Here is a 22,121-nt window from a genome sequence, read left to right on the forward strand (position 1 = left end):
TCATGGCTGGACATTTCTCACTATTGTCTTGTCTTATAATTAAGATGGTGATGATCAATTATTAGGCCTAGTACATGTTGTTACAGTTACAGGTTGCAAATAGCAAGTTTTAGTTGAACTGATTCATCAGGTGTCCAGGTAAATAGTCAAGGAATTGCATCAGTGAAATCCCATTAAGACGTAAATTAAACAAATATGTACATTTGGATCCCGGAAGTCGCCTTGCCTGAATCCTGTTCAACTCAAAGCCTTCTGACTGTGCGTCGCAAGTGTAGCTGGAGAAGGAAGTGGCAGATGAGTGAGATTATCCACGACTACGCAAGAGCAACCTACCGGTGGTTACGGTACACAGGCGATTCAGACGGAGCGAACAGGTTGGTGGCTAGGAGAAAATGGGCAACGTTGACTCCAAACTCAACTTCAGAAAAGCTGTGATACAACTGACAACCAAAACACAGGTTTGTTGAAATAATAACTCTCTTTTGGGTAGGCTAATGCAGAGTTTAAATATTTATGAACACTTCTGTTTTTCAAGATACAAATAGCAATTCCAGTGCGCCAGATGGTAGCCTTGTATTTGACACATGGATGAGAGGCTGGATAAATATGGAAAGAGCTACCATCTGTCTAAAAACACGGTTTACTGGTTTGTCTAAATGTGAACTTTTAATTCAAATATAGACATAAGATATATATATATATATATAATTGGCTATATGAACTGACAATTAGATTAATTGCAGGGTACTGTTATAAATACTGCAAATTTGTGTTATAGAATTGTAGACTCATAACTTGGCAACAATGTTTCTATTTTGTAATCGAATGTTGCATTACAATCGTACTTCTGTAGTTCCAATATAAACCCCACCAAGAGGCTGAGGTAGATCTGATGCAGAGCTACAATGAGATGCAGGTCTGAATTACAGTTCATTCAGTGCCTGCTGTTGTGGCTGGCACTTGAATTGATCAGTTGCACAGTTTACCCGACAATTCAGCTGTTGGAAAAAAAACAAAAAAAAAACAGGGTAGTCTAGATAACATTACCAGCTACATTTCTGATGATGTGGTTGTTGAATAAATCATAACATTCAGACAATGTGGCTGATTTTAATGTGGGCTGAAATACATTAAAGTTAGGCAAATAAGCATCAGTCTGAACTGCAGTGTATAGGTTATATTTACTCTGTCATCAAGGATGTTCTGGAAAGATCTTAGAACAACTGGTATTCTAATAGAATATGCAAATCAAGAGCATGTGAAGTAGGCCAGTAGCTGAATATATTGTCTGACAAGAGCATGTGAAGTAGGCCAGTAGCTGCATATATTGTCTGACAAGAACATGTGAAGTAGGCCAGTAGCTGAATATATTGTCTGACAAGAACATGTGAAGTAGGCCAGTAGCTGAATATATTGTCTGACAAGAACATGTGAAGTAGGCCAGTAGCTGCATATATTGTCTGACAAGAGCATGTGAAGTAGGCCAGTAGCTGCATATATTGTCTGACAAGAGCATGTGAAGTAGGCCAGTAGCTGCATATATTGTCTGACAAACATGTGTTCCATCATATGTCTATTTCTTTGGCTGGTTTCCCGGACACCCACCCACTCACGCATCCATCCATCCATCCATTCACCCATCCATCCATACACCCACCCACTCACGCATCCATCCAACCATCCACCCACCCACCCACTCACCCTCCCACTCATCCATCCATCCACCCATCCATCCATCCATCCATCCATCCATACACCCACCCATCCATCCATACACCCACCCACTCACCCATCTATCCATCCATCCATCCATCTATCCAACCATCCATCCATCCTGGACTAAAAGGCAATAAAGAATCTCCATCAAAAGTTGTTAAGTATTATGTATACGGGGAACCGGCCCCTGACGTTTCTTTCTGTCTATATTTAACTGTTTTCCTCCTGTAGGCTACAGCCAAGCAGGTCTCTCTCTCCTCCTGTAGGCTACAGCCAAGCAGGTCTCTCTCTCCTCCTGTAGGCTACAGCCAAGCAGGTCTCTCTCTCCTCCTGTAGGCTACAGCCAAGCAGGTCTCTCTCTCCTCCTGTAGGTTACAGCCAAGCAGGTCTCTCTCTCCTCCTGTAGGTTACAGCCAAGCAGGTCTCTCTCTCCTCCTGTAGGCTACAGCCAAGCAGCTCTCTCTCTCCTCCTGTAGGTTACAGCCAAGCAGGTCTCTCTCTCCTCCTGTAGGCTACAGCCAAGCAGGTCTCTCCTCCTGTAGTCTACAGCCAAGCAGGTCTCTCTCTCCTCCTGTAGGCTACAGCCAAGCAGGTCTCTCTCTCCTCCTGTAGGTTACAGCCAAGCAGGTCTCTCTCTCCTCCTGTAGGCTACAGCCAAGCAGGTCTCTCTCTCCTCCTGTAGGCTACAGCCAAGCAGTTCTCTCTCCTGTAGGCTACAGCCAAGCAGCCCTCTCCTTCTGTAGGCTACAGCCAAGCAGGTCTCTCCTCCTGTAGTCTACAGCCAAGCAGCTCTCTCCTCCTGTAGGCTACAGCCAAGCAGCTCTCTCTCCTGTAGGCAAAAGCCAAGCAGTTCTCTCTCCTGTAGGCTACAGCCAAGCAGCCCTCTCCTTCTGTAGGCTACAGCCAAGCAGCCCTCTCCTTCTGTAGGCTACAGCCAAGCAGCTCTCTCCTCCTGTAGGCTACAGCCAAGCAGTTCTATCCTCCTGTAGGCTACAGTCAAGCAGGTCTCTGTCCTTCTGTAGGCTACAGCCAAGCGGGTCTCTCTCTCCTCCTGTAGGCTACAGCCAAGCGGGTCTCTCTCTCCTTCTGTAGGCTACAGCCAAGCGGGTCTCTGTCCTTCTGTAGGCAAAAGCCAAGCAGTTCTCTCTCCTGTAGGCTACAGCCAAGCAGCCCTCTCCTTCTGTAGGCTACAGCCAAGCAGCCCTCTCCTTCTGTAGGCTACAGCCAAGCAGCTCTCTCCTCCTGTAGGCTACAGCCAAGCAGCTCTCTCCTCCTGTAGGCTACAGCCAAGCAGCTCTCTCCTCCTGTAGGCTACAGCCAAGCGGGTCTCTCTCTCCTCCTGTAGGCTACAGCCAAGCAGCTCTCTCCTCCTGTAGGCTACAGCCAAGCGGGTCTCTCTCTCCTCCTGTAGGCTACAGCCAAGCGGGTCTCTCTCTCCTCCTGTAGGCTACAGCCAAGCGGGTCTCTCTCTCCTCCTGTAGGCTACAGCCAAGCGGGTCTCTCTCTCCTCCTGTAGGCTACAGCCAAGCGGGTCTCTGTCCTTCTGTAGGCTACAGCCAAGCACGTCTCTCTCCTCCTGTAGGCTACAGCCAAGCAGGTCTCTGTCCTTCTGTAGGCTACAGCCAAGCAGGTCTCTGTCCTTCTGTAGGCTACAGCCAAGCAGCTCCCTCTCCTGTAGGCTACAGCCAAGCAGGTCTCTCTCTCCTCCTGTAGGCTACAGCCAAGCAGGTCTCTCTCTCCTCCTGTAGGCTACAGCCAAGCGGGTCTCTCTCTCCTCCTGTAGGCTACAGCCAAGCAGCTCTCTCCTGTTGGCGGATGTACCTAATCCCTGTCTGTTCATCTCCCCCAGCCCGTGGAGGCTACGGACCATGCCTTCTGGGACCAGTTCTGGGCGGATACTGCCACTACCGTCCAGGATGTGTTTGCTCTGGTACCGGCAGCGGAGATACGAGCTGTCAGAGAAGAATCTCCCTCCAATCTGGCAACCCTCTGTTACAAGGTAATCTAGGCTGTGAGTGTGTGCCTGTGTGTGTGGATGTGTTTAACTATACTTGTGGGGACCAGAAGATCGCACAAGAATACTAAACAAACTCAAATTTGACCAACTGGGGACATTTTTTTTAGTCCCCACAAGGTCAAATGCTGTTTCTAGGGGGTTTAGGGTTTTGGTTAGAATTTAGTTTTGGATTAGGAGCTAGTATAGGTTTATGGGTTAGGGAAAATAGGATTTTGAATTTTGTGTGTGTGTGTGTGTGTGTGTGTGTGTGTGTGTGTGTCCCTTAACACTCACACCCATATACGGGTTGAAAATGGCATATTTTGGACATTGACAAGCGCCTAAATATAAACTCAGTGGCTGTACAGTAACATGCTATACATGATGTCAGAGCTCAGTGGCTGTTCAGTAACATGCTATACATGATGTCAGAGCTCAGTGGCTGTTCAGTAACATGCTATACATGATGTCAGAGCTCAGTGGCTGTTCAGTAACATGCTATACATGACGTCAGAGCTCAGTGGCTGTTCAGTAACATGCTATACATGACGTCAGAGCTCAGTGGCTGTTCAGTAACATGCTATACATGACGTCAGAGCTCAGTGGCTGTACAGTAACATGCTATACATGACGTCAGAGCTCAGTGGCTGTACAGTAACATGCTATACATGACATCAGAGCTCAGTGGCTGTACAGTAACATGCTATACATGACGTCAGAGCTCAGTGGCTGTACAGTAACATGCTATACATGACATCAGAGCTCAGTGGCTGTTCAGTAACATGCTATACATGACGTCAGAGCTCAGTGGCTGTACAGTAACATGCTATACATGACGTCAGAGCTCAGGGTCTCCGCTTCACAGCTCTGAATGGGTTTTGACTGACAGACGTTCCGAAATTGAGCACCTCGCGTGACAAGTTGACCCATCCCTTCCTCTAATTGGACAACTCTTGCACCTTTTTTGGTTGTCTGAGTGAGGGAAATACTGTACATTTAAGAGGATTTGATTAGATCTTCATGTATTTTGAAAGATGAGATGTTAAAGATTATAATAATTACTGCTTTGATGTCGTACAAGTAAGCAAAAACACCTGTGAGTCCAAACGTGCACTTCACATTTCTACGTCATAAAACTCATGTGATGTACAGAGTCAACGTTTATGATCTCTGTGTTTTGATGCACAGTTACATGATGACATGGTGTTATACCCTGGGTTGTCCTGAACAGAATGAGCCAATGTTTTGTCCTACTGTGAAGAAAATTTGCCACGGACCATGCATCTGAATGCACAAATGACTCCGTTCTTTGCGGACCTAAAGTACGATCTGCATCTCTGAATTCTCTACTGAAAGCCTAACATTGTCAGATTGTATTTTATCATGTTGTAATGGAACAAACGTTCAGATGATGCCCACCTGACCCAGATTGCGATTTATAATGGACCGTTTTTGGATTGCAGCGGGGATGCAGGGTTATGTTCCTAACTTAACAGCTACAAGTGTGCTCGCTCTAGTTCCTCAACAGCACAGCTAGGCCAGCTCAAAAAAAATCACCTTATAGTTGAAGACTCTTTCTATGAGTCATAAAAGTGCTTTGAAATGACTTCGGAACTGTGGACACTTTTGGAGAGGTGTGTGTGTGTGTGTGTGTGTGTGTGTGTGTGTGTGGCCACTTGGAAACACCAGTTAGTCCTCTACTCAAACCCTTGTCATTGTTTTCGTCTTACGTCGCACCTACCCCACATTTTCCAAGAATATTTTCTTATAATGTTCCTGAAAGTATTCTGAGTATTTTCAGATTTCGTTATCAACAAATGTGGTCGAGAAGCACAGTAAATGTCAAATGCACATAAAATCAATAGTGTAATGTTTCGGACTCAGTCTTGAGTCAGGTGAAATGTCGTGTCCTCACCTTTTAGTCTAATACTTATCCCCATAATCTTTCCCTTTTGATAGTTACCACGGTTATACATATGTGGTCCATATTTCTTCTGTAAGAAACCTTTCAGAGTGGGGCAGTGGTCTGAGGCATTGCATCGCAGTGCCACTAGAGATCCTGGTTCAAGTCCAGATTCCCATGGGTCAGCGCACAATTGGCCCAGCGTCGTCCGGGTTAGGGGTGGGGTTTGGCCGGCAGGGATGTTCTTGTCCCATCGCGCACTAGCAACTCCTGTGGGGGACCGGGCGCAATGCATGCTGAGACCGTTGCCAGGTGTACGGTGCTTCCTCCGACACATTGGTGTGGTTGGCTTCCAGGGGGGAAGTGGGTATTTTATCACGAAGCAGTGCGGCGTGGCTGGGTTGTGTTTCGGAGGACGCACGGCTCTCGACCTTTGTCTCTCCCGAGTCCGTACGGGAGTTACAGCGATGGGACAAGACTGAAACTACCAATTCAATACCACAAAATTAGGGAGAAAAAGTAAATTAAGTTTAAAAAAAAAAAAAACGTTCAATGTAGCCTTAACCATATAGGCTACTTCCTAGGATATGTAAGGGGTTAGTTAACCTTTTTTTTTGTCTACCTTGGATACAGTTGAGAAAGTAGCACAATGCAAGTTGTACAGTAACATTACAGTGCATGTATTCTGAGTGTGTTTAGTGGTGCTGTACTGTAACAGGCGTATTCTGAGTGTGTTTAGTGGTGCTGTACTGTAACAGGCGTATTCTGAGTGTGTTTAGTGGTGCTGTACTGTAACAGGCGTATTCTGAGTGTGTTTAGTGGTGCTGTACTGTAACAGGCGTATTCTGAGTGTGTTTAGTGGTGCTGTACTGTAACAGGCGTATTCTGAGTGTGTTTAGTGGTGCTGTACTGTAACAGGCGTATTCTGAGTGTGTTTAGTGGTGCTGTAACAGGTGTATTCTGAGTGTGTTTAGTGGTGCTGTAACAGGCGTATTCTGAGTGTGTTTAGTGGTGCTGTGCTGTAACAGGCGTATTCTGAGTGTGTTTAGTGGTGCTGTGCTGTAACAGGCGTATTCTGAGTGTGTTTAGTGGTGCTGTGCTGTAACAGGTGTATTCTGAGTGTGTTTAGTGGTGCTGTACTGTAACAGGCGTATTCTGAGTGTTTTTAGTGGTGCTGTACCATGCGTATTCTGAGTGTGTTTAGTGGTGCTGTAACAGGCGTATTCTGAGTGTTTTTAGTGGTGCTGTAACAGGCGTATTCTGAGTGTGTTTAGTGGTGCTGTAACAGGCGTATTCTGAGTGTTTTTAGTGGTGCTGTAACAGGCGTATTCTGAGTGTGTTTAGTGGTGCTGTAACAGGCGTATTCTGAGTGTGTTTAGTGGTGCTGTAACAGGCGTATTCTGAGTGTTTTTAGTGGTGCTGTAACAGGCGTATTCTGAGTGTGTTTAGTGGTGCTGTAACAGGTGTATTCTGAGTGTTTTTAGTGGTGCTGTAACAGGCGTATTCTGAGTGTTTTTAGTGGTGCTGTAACAGGCGTATTCTGAGTGTGTTTAGTGGTGCTGTAACAGGCGTATTCTGAGTGTGTTTAGTGGTGCTGTAACAGGCGTATTCTGAGTGTGTTTAGTGGTGCTGTAACAGGCGTATTCTGAGTGTTTTTAGTGGTGCTGTACCAGGCGTATTCTGAGTGTGTTTAGTGGTGCTGTAACAGGTGTATTCTGAGTGTTTTTAGTGGTGCTGTAACAGGCGTATTCTGAGTGTTTTTAGTGGTGCTGTAACAGGCGTATTCTGAGTGTTTTTAGTGGTGCTGTAACAGGCGTATTCTGAGTGTGTTTAGTGGTGCTGTAACAGGCGTATTCTGAGTGTGTTTAGTGGTGCTGTAACAGGCGTATTCTGAGTGTTTTTAGTGGTGCTGTACCAGGCGTATTCTGAGTGTGTTTAGTGGTGCTGTAACAGGCGTATTCTGAGTGTGTTTAGTGGTGCTGTAACAGGCGTATTCTGAGTGTGTTTAGTGGTGCTGTAACAGGCGTATTCTGAGTGTGTTTAGTGGTGCTGTACTGTAACAGGCGTATTCTGAGTGTGTTTAGTGGTGCTGTACAGGTCAGGTGTTCCATCTGGGTTTGCTTCGAATATGTCTCTTGTGGGTTTTCAATAGAAAGAGGGACTCTGTGTGTGTGTGTGTGTGTGTGTGTGTTTGAGCCTTTTCTGTATTTAAACAGAGTCCATTGGTTACCTTGGATACAGTTGGTGTGAAAGGAATGCTAGTGTTTGTTGTTCAGTTGAATGTAAAGGCTTTATTACTGCAGCAGATGGACTGAACTGTTGTTGAATGTTCTGCCTGTATCGCGCCTCAAGGGTCCACTGAATAAGACCTCAAATGGAAACACTTGTATAAAAGCAGGAAATGAAGCAGTTTGTGTGTTGTGTTGTGCTAACTATACATGGTAATGTGTCCATTCCAGGCAGTGGAGAAGCTTGTCCAGGGGGCTGACTCTGGTTGTCCCTCGGAGAAGGAGAGACAGATCGTCCTGAACTGCATCCGTCTGCTCACACGTATCCTACCGTATATCTTTGAGGACGCAGACTGGAGAGGCTTCTTCTGGTCCACCGTGCCTGGTGCCGGGAGAGCTGGGGTAAGTGTACTGGTCTCCTCATCTTGGCTGAGGTTGACCAGAACGGTGCCCTTCCAATAGAGAGAAGAAACGCTGTGCAGATGTGTTCTGTGTTACCCTATAGCCCATTGGACATTTGAACCTTTTGAGGCTGTGATTTCATCATGTATGCAATTTGTGTATCAGTTTATCAGAGGTCATATTAATTATTATTAGTTTGTTTGAGACTCACTTTTCGGTTCCCTTGATTTTCGTCTCCCCTTGGCAAATTAAGAGGGATGCACACTGCCAAGGATGCTAGTCTCTGTCTCCACTTGCTAGCCTCTTTCTCGAGCTTTCTGGCAGCTTGAGTTGAAAAGATAGCCTGTTATGTAATCCATTAAATTAACTCAGTCTCTCAGAATCAGTGTGTGTTTTCTTCTCCCTATGAACTTACATCAGCATGCCTGCTATGTCTCTACAGAGAGAGCGAGAGATGTGATTGGATCAGACTAGTGAGTTCATGACTGATTCACCATAGTCCTTACCCAGCACTGTCACTGACTCAACAAATAATTTAAATTCTGGTTGAATTACTTTATGTACAGATAGATGTACTTGTTTACAGATCATTGGATAGAGGATTGTTTTTCTCATGGTGAAAAGCATGCTGGGAAATTAGCACCCAAGATTCACTGTGTCGTGGGTTGGAGAGCAGACAGACACAGAAATACTATTCTTTCCCAGCTCCGGGTTTGATCTTTCACCCTTTTCAGCTTTGTATGGATCAGATCTTCTACTTGGATCTGTGAGTTCTCCACTCTGGTACTGTCTGGACCCCACTACTGCAGCTACTGCTGTGTTGTCTGGTGGGAACTGTGTCTATTCAGGTTTTCAAAGCTGTGACCTGCCAGTGTTGTAAAATCTGACCATGCAGGGTTGTGTTCATTAGGGCACACCTTACACAGTTTTTCAAACATCTTGATAACACACACACACACAAAAACATGTTTGTTGATTTTTGGACAAGATTATGTTGTGCCTCCCCGTTTCAGTCTGTTTTCATGCCTAATGAACACTATCCTGAGGTTGAGAGAGCTCTTTGAGTGGGGGATTTCCTTCTCCCTTAATGTCTGCTAATTGTTGAGCCAGCTGGGTCTCCTGTTACCTGGCCTGACGAGCACCTCAGCCTGCCTGAACAGTGCTCATATTGTGCCCCCCTCCATCTTGCCTCCCATGCATCCCTCCTGGACAATGGTTGAATTGAAGAGGTATTGGATAACCTTTTAATTAAAGTGAGAGGCTGGATGGGTGAATGGTGAACTATTATGGGAATGGGAGGGAATGCAGAATTTGCTGTAGCAATCAACGAGGAGGCATTCTGTAGTACACTGTGATTTGGACTGGTTGATATATTTCTGCCACATTCTTTATGCACTTCTACTGAGCCCATCATATACTACAGTAATAATATATACATGTACTATTAGTATCTCAATGACATGTTTCCTGTGACCCTGTGACCCTGTGACCGAGCTCTTTCTCTGTCTCCTAGCAGGATTGATGATTTGCCAGTTAAAGAAAACACATGTTTTTTTTACATGTGACGGGGATAACACACAGTCAGACTTACAGTATTTCCGTTGTGGTTCCTAAAGTACATTGAGTAAAAGAAAGAAACACGTGGTTGAAGGGATACTTTGGGATTTTGGCAATGAGGCCCTTTATCTACTTTCCCCAGAGGCAGATAAACTCGTGGATACCGCTGTTAGGTCTCTGAAGAAGTAAGTTAAAAGGTATTTTCGTGAGCCAATGCTAACTTCTGTTAGCACAATGAATGGAATTATATTTATTTATTTATTTAACTCGGCAAGTCCGTTAAGAACAAAATCTTATTTTACAATGACGGCCTACCCCGGCCAAAACCGGACGACGCTGGGCCAATTGTGCGCCGCCCTTTGGGACTCCCAATTACAGCCCGGATGTGATGAAGCCTAGATTCAAACCAGGTACTGTAGTGACACCTCTTGCGCTGAGATGCAGTGCCTTAGACCGCTGCGCCACTCGGGAGCCCCAATTTTTTTTGTTATATGGGTAACTGTTAGCATGCTAGCAGGTACCCATAGGTTCAGTGTCTGCGCAAATGCTAGTTAGCAACTTACTTCAAACTGCACGCCGAGACAAAAAAAAATGTCCACAAGTTCATCTGAAAAAGGTCAAGCCAGACCCCCCCCACACAGATCTAGAGGATATTTAGAAAGCTCTCTGCCTAGGTGAACTCACAGTGCCATGGGAACCACGGGCCGAGGATGAAGGTGGGGGTGCAGAGGAGGAGAAAAATAATTGGATTGTGTCTTAGGAAGAGGAGGATGATGATGATGATGTCTTATCTCCCAGCAGGATGAAGGTGATGATGATGATGGAGCGAGGCCCCTGGCTGAGTCTCTCCTCCTGGCTGTATCTGACCTGCTTTTCTGTCCAGACTTCACCGTCCAGAGCCACAAGAGGACAGGTTCGGTGAGTAACCCCCTCCACTACGGACAAACACTCTTGAGAGGAATTTGTCTTGACCAGCGAGGAAGAAACGGATAATACCAACTGGACAAGTAGTTTATCGTTCTGTATTTTTTTTTTGAGGGGCCAAATTGTAATTCAAGATCTGTGCACATAAAGGACGTTTATGTGGGACACATTAGCACGGAACCCAAGTTAGGATTGGTCCGTAAGTGAACACAATGTCCCAGAATGTCTCCTCTGTACAGGCAGTGGTTCAGAGTTAATGAGTGACTCCAGTGCACAGCGGGAGCCGTGTGAGGTGAGGTGTGGCCCTCAGCCATGTTTGTTAACTGGGCTGAGAAAGGAGGAGGGTGTTAGACACTCCTTATCCACTGAGCAAACACCTCTATGGTGTTGTTGGCTGGACAGGGCCCAATGGTGTTAGGCAGGCTGTGAAATAAAGTGGAGACCTTTCTAATCCCCCCCCAGTTGATCACTCACTCACAGATACACACACACACACAGAACGTCTCTCACTTCCATGGTTAGAGTCAACTATTGAGAGTGAATACTATCCTGCAAGACTGACTGAACAACATTGTGAACTGAACACTATCTTAATATAGTAATCTATGAAGATTAACAATGAGGCTGCTGCTGGCAGCTAGGTTCCAGTACAATGCATTCAAATGTCTGCCTGACTGCCAGTTTTCTCTCTCTCTCTCTGGTGTTGTAGATTGGTAAAGTCAGGTGAGTGCTCCACTCAGGTGGAAGGAAGTGTGAACAAAAGTTACATCCCAAATGGCACGCTATTCTCTATGTAAGTGCTCTACTTTTAACCAAAGCCCTGATCAAAATGGGCCCTGATCAATATTAGTGCACTATATACAGATGTAGGATCTTAATTTGACCTGGGTTTTAATGTCTGAATAAATCTTTAGAACCGGAGCCAAAGGGGGGCAGCTGGAAGCAGTGTTTGTATACAATGCAGTACCATACCTACATTTGACCTGAGACGGTTCAAGTAACCTATGTAAACTACGTTCAGGCTACAGCGCGTCTCTTGGGAATTCTTATGTGGATTATAATATATGGATATATTTGTAGGAGGTAGATGCATTTTTTTGTTCGGGGAAATGTCATTGTTTTATTACATGTTCAAGGCAACCAATAGGACAAATACATTATTGGTGACCTCAGTGTCTGTTGCTTACAACCGCTGACCCCCGGCACACGTGCCAGAGTTGGCATGGGTTAGAATCCGACCCACCCTCCTCCTATCTTCTCCGTCTTTTCAACACTGATCTCTCTTTTCAATAAAAGCTTTATGAAAAATGAACCACAATAGGAGTGGGACTGAGCCACTAGGAGTGGGACTGAGCCACTAGGAGTGGGACTGAGCCACTAGGAGTGGGACTGAGCCACTAGGAGTGGGACTGAGCCACTAGGAGTGGGACTGAGCCACTAGGAGTGGGACCGAGCCACTAGGAGTGGGACCGAGCCACTAGGAGTGGGACCGAGCCACTAGGAGTGGGACCGAGCCACTAGGAGTGGGACCGAGCCACTAGGAGTGGGACCGAGCCACTAGGAGTGGGACTGAGCCACTAGGAGGGGGACCGAGCCACTAGGAGTGGGACCGAGCCACTAGGAGTGGGACCGAGCCACTAGGAGTGGGACCGAGCCACTAGGAGTGGGACCGAGCCACTAGGAGTGGGACCGAGCCACTAGGAGTGGGGCCGAGCCACTAGCCACTAGGAGTGGGGCCGAGCCACTAGCCACTAGGAGTGGGGCCGAGCCACTAGCCACTAGGAGTGGGGCCGAGCCACTAGGAGTGGGGCCGAGCCACTAGGAGTGGGGCCGAGCCACTCGGAGTGGGCCGAGCCACTAGGAGTGGAGCCGAGCCACGAGCCACTAGGAGTGGGGCCGAGCCACGAGCCACTAGGAGTGGGGCCGAGCCACGAGCCACTAGGAGTGGGGCCGAGCCACGAGCCACTAGGAGTGGGGCCGAGCCACGAGCCACTAGGAGTGGGGCCGAGCCACGAGCCACTAGGAGTGGGGCCGAGCCACTAGCCACTAGGAGTGGGGCCGAGCCACTAGCCACTAGGAGTGGGGCCGAGCCACTAGCCACTAGGAGTGGGGCCGAGCCACTAGGAGTGGGGCCGAGCCACTAGGAGTGGGGCCGAGCCACTAGGAGTGGGGCCGAGCCACTAGGAGTGGGGCCGAGCCACTAGGAGTGGGGCCGAGCCACTAGCCACTAGGAGTGGGACCGAGCCACTAGGAGTGGGACCGAGCCACTAGCCACTAGGAGTGGGGCCGAGCCACTAGGGGAGCCGAGCCACTAGGAGTGGGGCCGAGCCACTCGGAGTGGGCCGAGCCACTAGGAGTGGGGCCGAGCCACTAGCCACTAGGAGTGGGGCCGAGCCACTAGGAGTGGGGCCGAGCCACTAGCCACTAGGAGTGGGGCCGAGCCACTAGGAGTGGGACCGAGCCACTAGCCACTAGGAGTGGGGCCGAGCCACTAGGAGTGGGGCCGAGCCACTAGGAGTGGGGCCGAGCCACTAGGAGTGGGACCGAGATACTAGGAGTGGGACCGAGACACTAGGAGTGGGACCGAGCCACTCCTTAAAAAAATAACTGAAAGAAAGAATTTATCATTGGACAAATAACAATTAGATTGTGAGTGCACTTCCAATATAAAACAACCTCCAATACATTGCCTTTTAAAAAAAATTGAAAAGATTTTTAGATTTTGATTCACACTCTGAATGAAGTGGAGTAGTTTCACCATTGGATCGTTAGCTTTTCAAATCATTTAGATAGACTAATGTAGGCTCACAGGTTGAACCTGCATCCATCCCACTGGCTGGTCCATCAGGCTGTTTGTCTCTGTTAATCCACTAGTGTATTACCTAAATGGAGCTCCGTCAGTGGTCCTTCTGTAGCTCAGTTGGTAGAGCATGGCGCTTGTAACGCCAGGGTAGTGGGTTCGATTCCCGGGACCACCCATACGTAGAATGTATGCACACATGACTGTAAGTCGCTTTGGATAAAAGCGTCTGCTAAATGGCATATATTATTATTATTATTATTATTATATCAGTCACCCGTTCATGACCGACGGGCCCCGTTGCATCTTAGTTCATGATTCAGCTCTCTGTCACAGCTCTCTGTCACAGTCACAGCTCTCTGTCACAGTCACAGCTCTCTGTCACAAATCTCTGTCACAGTCACAGCTCTCTGTCACAGCTCTCTGTCACAGTCACAGCTCTCTGTCAGTCACAGCTCTCTGTCAGTCACAGCTCTCTGTCAGTCACAGTCACAGCTCTCTGTCACAGTCACAGCTCTCTGTCACAGTCACAGCTCTCTGTCACAGTCACAGCTCTCTGTCACAAATCTCTGTCACAGTCACAGCTCTCTGTCACAAATCTCTGTCACAGTCACAGCTCTCTGTCACAGCTCTCTGTCACAAATCTCTGTCACAGTCACAGCTCTCTGTCACAGCTCTCTCACAGTCACAGCTCTCTGTCGCAGCTCTCTGTCAGTCGCAGCTCTCTGTCAGTCGCAGCTCTCTGTCAGTCGCAGCTCTCTGTCAGTCGCAGCTCTGTCAGTCGCAGCTCTGTGTCAGTCGCAGCTCTGTGTCAGTCGCAGCTCTGTGTCAGTCGCAGCTCTGTGTCAGTCGCAGCTCTCTGTCAGTCGCAGCTCTCTGTCAGTCGCAGCTCTCTGTCAGTCGCAGCTCTCTGTCAGTCGCAGCTCTCTCACAGTCGCAGCTCTCTGTCAGTCGCAGCTCTCTGTCAGTCGCAGCTCTCTGTCAGTCGCAGCTCTCTGTCAGTCGCAGCTCTCTGTCAGTCGCAGCTCTCTGTCAGTCGCAGCTCTCTGTCAGTCGCAGCTCTCTGTCAGTCGCAGCTCTCTGTCAGTCGCAGCTCTCTCACAGTCGCAGCTCTCTGTCGCAGCTCTCTCTCAGTCGCAGCTCTCTCTCAGTCGCAGCTCTCTCTCAGTCGCAGCTCTCTCTCAGTCGCAGCTCTCTCTCAGTCGCAGCTCTCTGTCAGTCGCAGCTCTCTGTCAGTCGCAGCTCTCTGTCAGTCGCAGCTCTCTGTCAGTCGCAGCTCTCTGTCAGTCGCAGCTCTCTGTCAGTCACAGCTCTCTGTCAGTCACAGCTCTCTGTCACAGTCACAGCTCTCTGTCACAGCTCTCTCACAGTCGCAGCTCTGTGTCAGTCGCAGCTCTCTGTCAGTCACAACTCTCTGTCACAGTCACAGCTCTCTGTCACAGCTCTCTGTCTGTCACAGCTCTCTGTCAGTCACAGCTCTCTGTCAGTCACAGCTCTCTGTCAGTCGCAGCTCTCTGTCAGTCGCAGCTCTCTGTCAGTCGCAGCTCTCTGTCAGTCGCAGCTCTCTGTCAATCGCAGCTCTCTGTCAGTCACAGCTCTCTGTCACAGCTCTCTGTCAGTCGCAGCTCTCTGTCAGTCACAGCTCTCTGTCAGTCGCAGCTCTCTGTCACAGTCACAGCTCTCTGTCGCAGCTCTCTGTCAGTCGCAGCTCTCTGTCAGTCACAGCTCTCTGTCAGTCGCAGCTCTCTGTCAGTCGCAGCTCTCTGTCAGTCGCAGCTCTCTGTCAGTCACAGCTCTCTGTCAGTCGCAGCTCTCTGTCAGTCGCAGCTCTCTGTCAGTCGCAGCTCTCTGTCAGTCGCAGCTCTCTGTCAGTCGCAGCTCTCTGTCAGTCACAGCTCTCTGTCAGTCACAGCTCTCTGTCACAGCTCTCTCACAGTCACAGCTCTCTGTCGCAGCTCTCTGTCACAGTCACAGCTCTCTGTCAGTCGCAGCTCTCTGTCAGTCGCAGCTCTCTGTCAGTCGCAGCTCTCTGTCAGTCGCAGCTCTCTGTCAGTCGCAGCTCTCTGTCTGTCGCAGCTCTCTGTCAGTCGCAGCTCTCTGTCAGTCGCAGCTCTCTGTCAGTCGCAGCTCTCTGTCAGTCGCAGCTCTCTGTCAGTCGCAGCTCTCTGTCAGTCGCAGCTCTCTGTCAGTCGCAGCTCTCTGTCTGTCGCAGCTCTCTGTCTGTCACAGCTCTCTGTCAGTCACAGCTCTCTGTCAGTCACAGCTCTCTGTCAGTCACAGCTCTCTGTCTGTCACAGCTCTCTGTCAGTCACAGCTCTCTGTCAGTCACAGCTCTCTGTCACAGTCACAGCTCTCTGTCACAGCTCTCTCACAGTCGCAGCTCTCTGTCAGTCGCAGCTCTCTGTCAGTCGCAGCTCTCTGTCAGTCGCAGCTCTCTGTCAGTCGCAGCTCTCTGTCAGTCGCAGCTCTCTGTCAGTCGCAACTCTCTGTCACAGTCACAGCTCTCTGTCACAGCTCTCTGTCAGTCGCAGCTCTCTGTCAGTCACAGCTCTCTGTCACATTTCTCTGTCAGTCGCAGCTCTCTGTCAGTCGCAGCTCTCTGTCAGTCGCAGCTCTCTGTCAGTCGCAGCTCTCTGTCAGTCACAACTCTCTGTCACAGTCACAGCTCTCTGTCACAGCTCTCTGTCAGTCGCAGCTCTCTGTCAGTCACAGCTCTCTGTCACAGCTCTGTCAGTCGCAGCTCTCTGTCAGTCTCAGCTCTCTGTCAGTCACAGCTCTCTGTCACAGCTCTCTGTCATTCGCAGCTCTCTGTCAGTCACAGCTCTCTGTCACAGCTCTGTCAGTCGCAGCTCTCTGTCACAGTCACAGCTCTCTGTCACAGCTCTCTGTCACAGCTCTCTGTCAGTCGCAGCTCTCTGTCAGTCGCAGCTCTCTGTCAGTCGCAGCTCTCTGTCAGTCGCAGCTCTCTGTCAGTCGCAGCTCTCTGTCAGTCGCAGCTCTCTCTCAGTCGCAGCTCTCTCACAGTCGCAGCTCTCTGTCAGTCGCAGCTCTCTGTCAGTCGCAGCTCTCTGTCAGTCGCAGCTCTCTGTCAGTCGCAGCTCTCTGTCAGTCGCAGCTCTCTGTCAGTCACAACTCTCTGTCACAGTCACAGCTCTCTGTCACAGCTCTCTGTCAGTCGCAGCTCTCTGTCAGTCGCAGCTCTCTGTCAGTCACAGCTCTCTGTCAGTCGCAGCTCTCTGTCAGTCACAGCTCTCTGTCAGTCGCAGCTCTCTGTCACAGTCACAGCTCTCTGTCACAGCTCTCTGTCACAGCTCTCTGTCGCAGCTCTCTGTCAGTCACAGCTCTCTGTCAGTCACAGCTCTCTGTCAGTCGCAGCTCTCTGTCAGTCGCAGCTCTCTGTCAGTCGCAGCTCTCTGTCAGTCGCAGCTCTCTGTCAGTCGCAGCTCTCTGTCAGTCGCAGCTCTCTGTCAGTCGCAGCTCTCTGTCAGTCGCAGCTCTCTGTCAGTCGCAGCTCTCTGTCAGTCGCAGCTCTCTGTCAGTCACAGCTCTCTGTCAGTCGCAGCTCTCTGTCACAGTCGCAGCTCTCTGTCACAGTCGCAGCTCTCTGTCACAGTCGCAGCTCTCTGTCACAGTCGCAGCTCTCTGTCACAGTCGCAGCTCTCTGTCACAGTCGCAGCTCTCTGTCACAGTCACAGCTCTCTGTCACAGTCACAGCTCTCTGTCACGGCTCTCTCTTTCACAGTCACAGCTCTCTGTCACAGTCACAGCTCTCTGTCACAGTCACAGCTCTCTCTTTCACAGTCACAGCTCTCTCTTTCACAGTCACAGCTCTCTCTTTCACAGTCACAGCTCTCTCTTTCACAGTCACAGCTCTCTGTCACAGTCACAGCTCTCTGTCACAGTCACAGCTCTCTGTCACAAATCTCTGTCACAGTCACAGCTCTCTGTCACAAATCTCTGTCACAGTCACAGCTCTCTGTCACAGCTCTCTGTCAGTCGCAGCTCTCTGTCAGTCGCAGCTCTCTCTGTCGCAGCTCTCTCTGTCGCAGCTCTCTGTCAGTCGCAGCTCTCTGTCAGTCGCAGCTCTCTGTCAGTCGCAGCTCTCTGTCAGTCGCAGCTCTCTGTCAGTCGCAGCTCTCTGTCAGTCGCAGCTCTCTGTCAGTCGCAGCTCTCTGTCAGTCGCAGCTCTCTGTCAGTCGCAGCTCTCTGTCAGTCGCAGCTCTCTGTCACAGTCGCAGCTCTCTGTCACAGTCACAGCTCTCTGTCACAGTCACAGCTCTCTGTCACAGTCACAGCTCTCTGTCACAGTCACAGCTCTCTGTCACAGTCACAGCTCTCTGTCAGTCACAGCTCTCTGTCACAGTCACAGCTCTCTGTCACAGTCACAGCTCTCTGTCACAGCTCTCTTTCACAGTCACGGCTCTCTGTCACAGTCACAGCTCTCTGTCACAGTCACAGCTCTCTGTCACAGTCACAGCTCTCTGTCACAGTCACAGCTCTCTCTTTCACAGTCACAGCTCTCTCTTTCACAGTCACAGCTCTCTCTTTCACAGTCACAGCTCTCTCTTTCACAGTCACAGCTCTCTCTTTCACAGTCACAGCTCTCTCTTTCACAGTCACAGCTCTCTCTTTCACAGTCACAGCTCTCTCTTTCACAGTCACAGCTCTCTGTCACAGTCACAGCTCTCTGTCACAGTCACAGCTCTCTGTCACAGTCACAGCTCTCTGTCGCAGTCACAGCTCTCTTTCGCAGTCACAGCTCTCTCTTTCACAGTCACAGCTCTCTCTTTCACAGTCACAGCTCTCTCTTTCACAGTCACAGCTCTCTGTCACGGCTCTCTCTTTCACAGTCATAGCTCTCTGTCACGGCTCTCTCTGTCACGGCTCTCTCTGTCACGGCTCTCTCTGTCACGGCTCTCTCTGTCACGGCTCTCTCTGTCACGGCTCTCTCTGTCACGGCTCTCTCTGTCACGGCTCTCTGTCACAGCTCTCTACCCTCTGCTGATATGAATAAAACATGGCCCACTGTCTCCTTTGTGACCTCAGCACTGTCCCATTTTGACAATCATGAATTCTTCACATGACCCGTTGTGCAGTGAACTATGGTTTGTACCATGTTTAGTTAACCAAACAGTCATTGTTCTACGTTTTATGGAGTGTATCAATAACAGTAAAATGGAATTGCTGCTAGACTATGCTTGAAGGTCACTTCGGTGTTCTTCTCTTCCCCAGGACACAGCGGAGGACATACAGTCCATAGACAGCTGTGAGTACATCTGGGAGGCAGGAGTGGGGTTCGCTCAGTCCCCCCCACTCAACTACACCCACGACCTCAACAGGTGAGACCCCAGGGAAGATGGGGAAGGGGGAGGCATCCCTGAATTACTAGATCTACTTGTGTAGGATAGGTATAATCAATATGGCGACAATTCCACTTGGTTCATCGGGGGCAAGATGAAACTCTCACCATGTTACCCAAACCTATCCAGCCCTCTGAGATCTACACAAGTGCCTAGAGGTGGCTCGGAGTTGATTTTAGAGATTACCGTAATTTCCGGACTATAAACCACTACTTTATTCCCACACTTTGAACCTCGCGGTTTATACAATGACGCGGCTAATTTATGGATTTTTCCCGGTTTCACAAGATTCATGCCTCCAAAAAAACTGAGCACCGTAAATCGAGCGCGCTCAAACTTCCCATCATTCTGATTACGGGTAGTCATTTTGTCACCCTCATCATGGCAAAGACACGGAGAAATGCATATGATGCCGCTTTCAAGTTGAAGGCGATCGATCTGGCTGTTGGAAAAGGAAATAGAGCTGCTGCACGGGAGCTTGGCCTTAATGAGTCGATGATAAGACGTTGGAAACAGCAGCGTGAGGAACTGACTCAGTGCAAAAAGACAACAAACCTTTCAGAGGGAAGAAAAGCAGATGGCCCAAAGTATTTGTAGCCACTCGACATCAGTGTAAATTGTGCATTTAAGGTGGCGCTCAGTGTTCAGTGGGAGGCTTGGATGACAAGTGGGGAGAAATCCTTCACTAAAACGGGCCGCATGCGAAGAGCAACTAATGGTCAGTGGGTCCTGACAGCGTGGAGCATTGTCAAAAAATCCACTATCATCAACGGGTTTGGAAAGGCTGGACTGCTGCGTGTTGAAGGGGCAGCATGAGCTCAGCGGGGTATTTGCCTCCGGATGAAAGTGACGAGAGCGACAATGAAAACGATCCAACATCGGATGAAGCAATTCTGAGGCTATTCAACTCCGACACCGAAGGAGATGACTTCAGTGGTTTCAGTGCACAGGAGGAGGAAGATAGTGACCAATGACTTTACTGGTAGGCTACTGTTTAATTTTTGTTACAAGCCGTGATTCGTTTAAAGGCTGTGTAAAGTTAATTTGTTTCAATGTACCGGTAGGCACCTGTGGCTTATAGACATGTTTCAATGTACCGGTAGGCACCTGTGGCTTATAGACATGTTTCAATGTACCGGTAGGCACCTGTGGCTTATAGACATGTTTCAATGTACCGGTAGGCACCTGTGGCTTATAGACATGTTTCAATGTACCGGTAGGCACCTGTGGCTTATAGACATGTTTCAATGTACCGGTAGGCACCTGTGGCTTATAGACATGTTTCAATGTACCGGTAGGCACCTGTGGCTTATAGACATGTTTCAATGTACCGGTAGGCACCTGCGGCTTATAGACATGTTTCAATGTACCGGTAGGCACCTGTGGCTTATAGACATGTTTCAATGTATCGGTAGGCACCTGCGGCTTATAGACATGTTTCAATGTACCGGTAGGCACCTGCGGCTTATAGACATGTTTCAATGTACCGGTAGGCACCTGTGGCTTATAGACATGTTTCAATGTACCGGTAGGCACCTGTGGCTTATAGACATGTTTCAATGTACCGGTAGGCACCTGTGGCTTATAGACATGTTTCAATGTACCGGTAGGCACCTGTGGCTTATAGACATGTTTCAATGTACCGGTAGGCACCTGCGGCTTATAGACATGTTTCAATGTACCGGTAGGCACCTGCGGCTTATAGACATGTTTCAATGTACCGGCAGGCACCTGCGGCTTATAGACATGTTTCAATGTACCGGTAGGCACCTGCGGCTTATAGACATGTTTCAATGTACCGGTAGGCACCTGCGGCTTATAGACATGTTTCAATGTACCGGTAGGCACCTGCGGCTTATAGACATGTGCGGCTTATTTATGTACAAAATACATATTTGTTAATAATTCAGTGGGTGCGGTTTATATTCGGGTGCGCTTAATAGTCCAGCAATTACGGTATATTTAATATTTTTCTCTCCACTGTCTTGGTCAGGACGGAGCTGCTGAAGCTGCTGTTGACTTGTTTCTCTGAGGCCATGTACCTGCCCCCCTCTGCTGACAACAACCTCCTCAACCCCTGGGTTACCTTCTTCTGCGCTACAGACAACAGGTAACACACACACACACACTTTATGACTGAAGATTTGGTCTGAAGAGTGTGTTACACTAATCCTAACCTCTTTCCCCTCCTCCCAGACATGCCCTGCCTCTCTTCACGTCTCTCCTCAACGTGGTGTGTGTTACACTAATCCTAACCTCTTTCTCCTACTCCCAGACATGCCCTGCCTCTCTTCACGTCTCTCCTCAACGTGGTGTGTGTTACACTAATCCTAACCTCTTTCTCCTCCTCCCAGACATGCCCTGCCTCTCTTCACGTCTCTCCTCAACGTGGTGTGTGTTACACTAATCCTAACCTCTTTCTCCTACTCCCAGACATGCCCTGCCTCTCTTCACGTCTCTCCTCAACGTGGTGTGTGTTACACTAATCCTAACCTCTTTCTCCTCCTCCCAGACATGCCCTGCCTCTCTTCACGTCTCTCCTCAACGTGGTGTGTGCCTATGACGCAGTGGGTTACGGTATCCCTTACAATCACCTGATGTTCTCTGACTACCGAGAGGTGTTGGTGGAGCATGCTGTCCAGGTCCTCATAGTGACTCTGGAGCACGAGGCCGGGCCAGCCGCAGCACAACACAGCCTGGACCATTCCGCCTCCGCCATGGAGGACCTAGAGGTAAAAGAGAGAGAGAGGGAGCCTGATTCTAAAATCCCCTTCTGAGATCTGAGAGGACTGGATAGGAATAAGCAACATGGTGGTAGTTCCATCTTGCCTCTGGCCACGTGGAATTGTTGGTTGTTGTATCTGTTATCATAATGTTTCTCTTCCTTGTGTTCTCAGCCTGTGGGACCAGACAACCTGTTTGTAAACTACCTGTCCAGGATCCATAGGGAGGAGGTAGGACACTAACGTACACTGTTCAAACGGTCAATCCAGAACCACATGACTCTGGGTCCATCAGATATCCTTTTTTTTAAAACCATTTAAGTCGTGGTACATTTGAAGGGAGAGTTTGTTGTTGTCTTTCTCCAGGACTTCAGCTTCATCCTGAAGGGTCTGGCCAGACTGATGACCAACCCTCTGATCCAGACCTACCTGCCCAACTCAGCCAAGAAGATCCGATTCCACCAGGAGCTACTGGTGCTCTTCTGGAAGCTCTGTGACTTCAACAAGGTTCG

General features: G+C 49.0%; 1 protein-coding gene across 2 annotated transcripts in view; it reads left to right on the forward strand.

Moving 5' to 3' along the window:
* Positions 1 to 215: 215 nt before the first annotated feature.
* The window catches only part of LOC118373174 (protein HID1-like), a 39,562-nt gene continuing 17,656 nt past the window's right edge, over positions 216 to 22,121 (forward strand). Inside the window, exons 1-9 of one of the 2 annotated variants that reach the window (XM_052477666.1) lie at positions 216 to 458; positions 3,566 to 3,715; positions 8,075 to 8,245; positions 10,604 to 10,720; positions 18,759 to 18,865; positions 20,880 to 20,996; positions 21,399 to 21,618; positions 21,784 to 21,840; positions 21,976 to 22,116. In XM_052477666.1, coding sequence (XP_052333626.1) covers positions 393 to 458; positions 3,566 to 3,715; positions 8,075 to 8,245; positions 10,604 to 10,720; positions 18,759 to 18,865; positions 20,880 to 20,996; positions 21,399 to 21,618; positions 21,784 to 21,840; positions 21,976 to 22,116 — 1,146 coding nt within the window. In that variant the 5' untranslated portion in view covers positions 216 to 392. Of the gene's footprint in view, positions 459 to 3,565; positions 3,716 to 8,074; positions 8,246 to 10,600; positions 10,721 to 18,758; positions 18,866 to 20,879; positions 20,997 to 21,398; positions 21,619 to 21,783; positions 21,841 to 21,975; positions 22,117 to 22,121 lie in introns of both variants that reach the window. The other variant, XM_052477665.1, reaches the window with a different exon arrangement.

The sequence above is a fragment of the Oncorhynchus keta genome, chromosome 24 (assembly GCF_023373465.1).
Source record: "Oncorhynchus keta strain PuntledgeMale-10-30-2019 chromosome 24, Oket_V2, whole genome shotgun sequence".
Classification (NCBI taxonomy): Eukaryota; Metazoa; Chordata; class Actinopteri; order Salmoniformes; family Salmonidae; genus Oncorhynchus; species Oncorhynchus keta.